The sequence below is a fragment of the Candoia aspera genome, chromosome 13 (assembly GCF_035149785.1).
Source record: "Candoia aspera isolate rCanAsp1 chromosome 13, rCanAsp1.hap2, whole genome shotgun sequence".
NCBI classification, from domain to species: domain Eukaryota; kingdom Metazoa; phylum Chordata; class Lepidosauria; order Squamata; family Boidae; genus Candoia; species Candoia aspera.
In genome coordinates this window covers 1,745,266-1,752,016 of record NC_086165.1, presented here as the reverse complement: position 1 = coordinate 1,752,016, position 6,751 = coordinate 1,745,266, and the positions used below count along the sequence as shown (strand labels likewise).

At 49.9% G+C, this 6,751-nt stretch overlaps 1 protein-coding gene across 1 annotated transcript; it reads right to left on the bottom strand.

The window, feature by feature from the left end:
- Positions 1 to 403: 403 nt before the first annotated feature.
- GTF2A2 (general transcription factor IIA subunit 2) lies at positions 404 to 6,302 on the bottom strand. Its single transcript, XM_063314147.1, has 5 exons — positions 6,161 to 6,302; positions 3,816 to 3,957; positions 3,175 to 3,279; positions 1,656 to 1,782; positions 404 to 725 (listed from the first exon to the last, which is right to left on the bottom strand). The coding sequence occupies exons 2-5, from the start codon at positions 3,885 to 3,887 to the stop codon at positions 700 to 702; spliced, it is 330 nt and encodes a 109-aa protein (XP_063170217.1). The 5' UTR covers positions 3,888 to 3,957; positions 6,161 to 6,302; the 3' UTR covers positions 404 to 699.
- Positions 6,303 to 6,751: the final 449 nt, after the last annotated feature.

The window sequence follows — 6,751 nt, the reverse complement described above, 5'->3', positions numbered from 1 at the left end:
TGAGCTACCAGTCTGTGATGCAAAACCAAAAGTGGACTGTTCATCCTCCCTTGATAAAATGATGTTAAACAAAAAAAACCCCTGTGATATGCAATGATCACAACACTGAATGAATACAGGCTGACACACTTGTTAGATAAACACAGAACATGATTTCATTTATAAAACAAGAATTTTATATATATGTACGACCATATCTGGACATTTCTTTTAAAGACAGGGGAAACAGAACATGCCATTCTCAAATTCATGTTTAAAGCATACCAGAAGAGGTGGACTATGTTTTCAAAGCTCCAAGATTTGCAAAGTCGTAAGATTTTAGGGGGGGGAAACCCAAGCAATTCCACCAAGGACTGACCTTACACAGGAAGAGAGACGTAGGACTAAACACTTCTCACGCCACTAGAAGTTTTAAATAAAATATTTATTGATGGCCTTGATGAACCAAAAAGCAGCTGTGCATGTTTCATCCTTATTTTTGTTCCTCTTCTTAAAAAAAAGCAAGCTTGGTTATCTTCATGACCGAGCCAGAGCCCGGAGGAGTCTTGCGGGATCTCGCTAAGACAGTTCCGCAAGGCGATCCAGCAAAGATGATTTCTGTCTGCGTTATTAAAACAACTCCCGACAGAGTCTTTGCCCACGCTCCTCCCCGGGAAGCGCCCATCAAGTCAATGTGGGCCCAGAAACCCCAATCCCTCTTCACTCCGCAGCATTGGAACCAGTATCTGGAAGCAAGAAAAACGCAGGTTGAGAAACGCAGCTAAAAAAAACAAAGTTAAACAGAAGGAATTTAGGCCGACTTATTCCCAACATAAGAGAGCCGGTTTGGTGAGGGGGTTAAGGCAGTGTTTCTCAACCTTGGCCACTTGAAGGTGTGTGGACTTCAACTCCCAGAATTCCCCAGCCAGCGCATGCTCGGAGTCACCGTGAGTGAGTTGGGTGGCCATATCAATCTCATAAATCAATCAATCAATCAACAATAGAGCAAAGTGTCTGCTGTTGCTGCTCGGGACGAATAAGCTGAGCAAGAGGAGGCAGGCCACTGTGCGCAGATCTGTCAGCAGCTTGGAAGGACACGTGCCTGAGAATTCCCAGCTCCAGAAGTTCCCGCATTTGCGACAGCAGGAGGCAGCTGCACCCCCGCATCCTGAAGGCCACACGTGGCAACTGCATGCGGGCAGGGGAAGGAAGCTGTCGAATTTACACAGGGAGGCTGTGTGTTAACAGGAGGTAAAGTTCCTCTTCTTACTGGAAAACTACGTTTGTTGATTTTGGCAGGCAAAACTGTAACTAAAGACGTTGTCACGCTAACTGACAAACCGCCTTCAGTCAACTCCTGAAGTATCTTGGTTTCTTAAAGACCAAGGAGAGACCTCACCCAGGTCACGCCAGTCCTGTAGCTGCAATTTTCTTACCCACTTTTCAAAAGAGGGAAGAGATCCTAACAGCACATTGAGCTGCCTGGCTTCAGTATCTCCCTACAGCAGCGTTTCTCAACCTCCGCCACTTTAAGCGGTGTGGACTTCAACTCCCAGAATTCCCCAGCCAGCATCTGCTGGCTGGGGAATTCTGGGAGTTGAAGTCCACACCGCTTAAAGTGGCGGAGGTTGAGAAACGCTGTCCTAGAGAGACAGAGACAAAAATCCCAAACTTACTTTTCCCATCACAGGCCACAATTTTGACTTTATCCACTTTCACCACCTCCGTGACCTCCCTGAATTCCACATCGTTCAGTACAAACGTCCAGACGTTGTCGCAAAACCTGTATGTGTTCAGGGAGCCCTTGGGAAGAAAGGAGAGAAAAAGGGGCTGAGAAAAAGTGAAAAGATAAAACCGTCTCTTGAATTGTGCTGCTGAGTTTCTGCCTTGGAAGCCTGTCACTTCCCTTCCTCCCTAATATATTCGAAAGCAGGGTTGACCATTTAAAACTGGGCGGACAACTCCCAGAATTCCCCAGCCAGCGTGAAACACTGTTCCAAAGCAATTCTGGGGAAGGGCATAGTTATAGCACCCCCTTGTGATCATTAAAGGAACAACCATGAGCAAGAGAATTTGGGGAATGCTAGAAAGCACATTAACTTTTTGCTTCTGCATCTTAATTGTTGAATAAAAAGGCAGGAATCAAACAAGAGGAGACAGACTAAGCTTGAGAGTTCTGCTGTGAATTTTGCAATCCATCCCCTCCTTCCCTTTCTTTCTGCAACTGCCCGTAGTTGCGGCTCAGCTCGCTAATCCAAGGCATGGAACAGAGCCATCCCAGTGTTTGGAAGGTTTGCATAACATTACACTTCGTTTTTGTGCATTTGAAGTGGCTATTTCTATATACATTTTTAAGCGTTATATTTGAAAGGGAAGCCAAAAAGGAAGCAGAATTAAACGGTGGCTTCAGCATGAAAAAAAGCTGCTGTGCCTGCATGAAATCCATTTTGGAATAGATTAAATAAGACAGCAAGCCAAGCTGTAACCAAACTGTTGGTTGGTTGGCATAGTATTATATAGCCAGGGTCCCGTGGCACCCTCGGGTTCCGCGAGAGGTCCCTAGGGGTTCCCTGGGAGATCATGATTTATTTTAAAAAATTATTTCAAATTTGGGCAACTTCCCATTAAAGAAGTCAGTGTCATTCTTTGTTTTAGTTTAAGAACACTGTTCATGCATCGATACAGGCCTACCCATGAAACAAATAGAATACTTTTGCAACTCCCGGCCTATATCTGAGCCTGAATGTGCAGGGGTTCCCCGAGGCCTGGAAAATATTTCAAGGGTTCCTCCAGGGTCAAAAGGTGGAGAAAGGCTGTAATATACTTTAGAATAACCTCCCAAGAGAGCTGTTCCCCTGAACATTTTTGCTATGCTGAGTCAGTGAGACACTTTTAGCATGCAGCTCTTCCAGTCACGGTGTTACAGCAATTTACTGTATGTTACCATTTCTGTATTTGATTTTAAAGTACCAAATGTCTGATTTTATCAGAGAGAGCTGGGAGTGGTAGCTCTTTACAAAGGAAAGGCACCAATCAAGGAAAGATGGTTTACGCCGAGATGTATCCTGCCAACGTCTTTTCAGGTGCTGTTTTCTGCACCTGCTTGTTAGGAAGAGCTGCAGTCAGACAACGTTTGTATGCAACTCCGTCAACACCGGCTGAAGCCATCAGCTATTTCTAATTAGCGTTTCTTACCCTGAAATTGACTCTGTTTCTGACCCGCTGTGCTAATGCAGCGTTGATAGCTTTGTCAAACTGTAGTAGGACTTGAAGCGCAAGCTGAGGAGTGATCTGCTGAGACTGACAGGTTGGCAGGAAGAGAGTAAGAGAGAAACTTTAAACTCCAAGGATGATTTTCACTCCAGAGATAAACATTCACCTGTCTAAAATGAGAACTGTTTTGATATTCACACTCTGATTATGGTATCATGTTTGCCCAAGCCTAACGCAGCCAAAACCCGTTTTAGGGCACAGAAGAGAATCTCCTGTTTAAGGTTTCAACCAACACGGCTTGACTGGTATTTCTCATCTCATTGAACCACAGTACACATGCAGAATTCTAATGATGTTTAAATCATCATTTTTTACTCTTATTAGTGACCGTCTTCCTTTGTGAAAGCTCTCCTATCGTCACAGACATCTTAACCTTTGCTTCTATCCCCAATTAGGATATGCTGGAAAGGCTGGGAAGAGCCAGCGCTGCATCGCGCTTTTACCTAAACAGTACTTATGGTGTTGAGCTCTGGCTGCAAATAAATGCGTACCTACTTAAATGATGTTTATGCTACTTCAACAATTTATTAGGCAGATCAAAATAAAAAGAAGCTGTTTCCTACCTGGATGAGCTCATCCAGGCTTTCTTGAAGACTGTTTCCCAGGGTGGTGTTTCTATACAGTTGGTAAGCCATGGTTCAAGAGAATAAGAAAGCAGATGCTGATCATCCACAGATCTGAAGCCACCCAACTTTCACTGAAGACCTAGGAAATCCAGGGTAAGAGTTATCTTGGCTGAGAGAAGGGTAGCGGACACCACACAGAGGCTGGGGTAACAGAGCTTCCAGCCAGTTCCAAGACCAACAGCCCAGTCTCTCTCTTTCTCACAAAGTACACTTAATTAGAATAAAGCAGCATAAAACATCACTTGGCTTGCTTGTAGATTAAATCTTGCCTATATCCCGCTCTTCAAATCACAGTCACGTAAAACACGGGTGTGCCTCGAGCAAAGCTCAAGCAGAACTTTTTTTGCTATGCGTAAGAACATGCGACAGCTTCACAAATTCTTTGCAAGTCTCATACCCATACAGACTGTTTCTAAAAGCAAAACTAACTCACAAGGAGTAACTATTGCTGGAAAAGCCTGCACCGCTTTTATGCTGTGGAAGTTCCCACGAGGGGTTACGTAAGAAGCACGGTGTGCAAATTATAGCTAGCGTGCCTATTTCCTCAGCAAAGGGGATGGAAGTTGCAAACGTACGCTAACGTATATTTTCTATGCTAACGCAGAAAATATACATCACTGAATCTTTTGCTCTCGTGGGAAATTAGGGTGCACAATTGGAAGACAAGACGCATTATAAGCCAAACACTTCTCCCCCATAGTGGCTAATGAAGCAATGTGCCAGATTATATATAATACATATATATCGTTCGATTCTCGGAGACTGCCTGGACCAGTCCCCGCAGTTTTCTTGGCACATTTTCAGAAGTGATTTGCCATTGCCTCCGTCCTGGGGCTGAGAGAGATGGACTGGCCCAAGGTCACCCAGCTGGCTTTGTGCCCAAGGTGGGCCCAGAAGTCACGGCCTCCCAGTTTCTAGCCTGATGCCTTTAACAACTACACCAAACTGGCTCTCTGTCAGAAGTATTAGGATGGGCAAAAAATAAATATGCATGGCATTTGTTTCGGTTGGTCCACTTCCCGGCCTTTAAATATCACCTTGATGCAAATGATTACCTGAAACCAAGCAAGGAGGAAACTATGCTCTGCTAAATTTTTGCATGCCCTTCCAGAGACATTAGTGAACCTGCAAGCACTCGAGAAATTCTGCTAAAATCCTGGTTCCAGCCCCAGAACCCTCAGGGACCATTTTGCTAAGGTTCAGAAGAGGGGTTTTGTTTTCGATCTACCCAGCATCCAGAAAAGCAGCAAAGCGCCGCTTGATTTGTCGTGCTTGACTTCTGAGGGACACACAGAGACCAAGACGTTGGCAGCTGAAGGGGAAGACAAAGAAACGCAGCGAAAAGGGCCGCCAGCTATTCTTGCAAGCGACATTTGGATGCCTCTCCACCACCAGCCCCAAAGCTCCTGCTGCAGAGAGGCTTGGCCCCCACCGCTGACGACCTCCACCTCCTGTTTTGAACACATGTGCATCTGCACACACATGCATGCACACGCAGGCCCCTCCTTCAGATGCATTGATGGCTCTAAGAAGAGGCCAGGCCTCGGCTTTGCAGGCCAGGGGCCCCAAAGCTTGTACTGCATAGAGACTTGGCCCCCACTGGGGACCCCCACCATCACCACCTCCTCCAAGGACGTGTGCACCTGCACGCATCCACACCCACACACACGCGCTTCTTCAGGTGCCTCTCCGGTTATAAGACGCCGTGCCTTGGCTTTGCAGGCCAGACACCTCTTTCGTGCACGTGCGTGCAATTACACACAGGGAAGCAGAGACACGCAGGCGCGCGCCTCCTTCACGTGCATTTCTGGCTACGTCACAGGCCGTTCCTCGGCTGGGCGGACAGGGGTCCCCGCCAGCCCCAGAGCTTGCCCCGCGGAGAGGCTCGGCTCCCACACTCGACCGCCTCTTTTGTGCACGTGTGCACCTACGGACACGCAGGCACGCTCCTCCTTTCTATAGCGTTTCTGGCTATAAGGAGGTGCCGGGCCTGGACTCTGACGGCCGGGGGTCCCCGCCAGCCCCAAAGCCCCCGCCGAGGGCCCTCCTGCGCGCCCGCCCCCCCGCCCTCTGGGGGGACCCCTGCCCGCCTTTCCCCGCGAGAGCGCCAGACTCCACGGCCTGCGCTGACCGGGAGGGAGCGGCAACCAGGCCCAGCTGGCCGCGGAGCATGGGACGCAGAGTCCAAGGCGGACAAGGGCGCCGCGGGGGGGGGGCAGCAACGGGGCGCAGGGCGGGAGGAAGCGGCTCCGCGCCGCCCCGAGGACACCCCGAGGCGCTACCTCGGCGAGGAGGGCCCCTCGCCCGCACGGGGCCCGCCGGCTTCTCCAGACCTCCGATGCGGAGAAACGGGGCCCCGACGCCGTCCCCCGCCTCTTTCCGACACCACCGAGCGGGGCCCGGAAGCGGAAGTCGCTCGAGGCCGCGGGCGTGACCATAGAGCTGCTGCTGCGTCTCAGGCGCAGAGGGGCGAGCGCGCGCGTGCGCCCCTGAAAAGGGGGCGTTGTTCGGCCGCGAACCGGACGTCCTGACGTACGGAAGGTTTGGCGCATGCGCGCAGCAGGCGGCCGCTGGGGTCGCTCCGCGCTTCCTCTGGAGCCCGCGTGTGCGGAGCGGCGCGTTCAAATCAGCGGGAATCGCCTTCCGATTAGCGCGACTGGTACCGGCGTCATGTTGTCCAGCCAGGCCGGAGGTCTGCCTGCTAGGAATGGCAGGGAAACGCACTCTGCACATGGGCAGAGGCACGCACGATTGGTGTCAGGAGCCGAGAGTGCACGGAGATCGGCGTCTCTGAGCACCGACGCCCCACGGGCTTTACTTCTTCCTTGTGCTGCTCAATCCGGAGTGTTGGTCTTCTATTGGGTGGCCCGCGG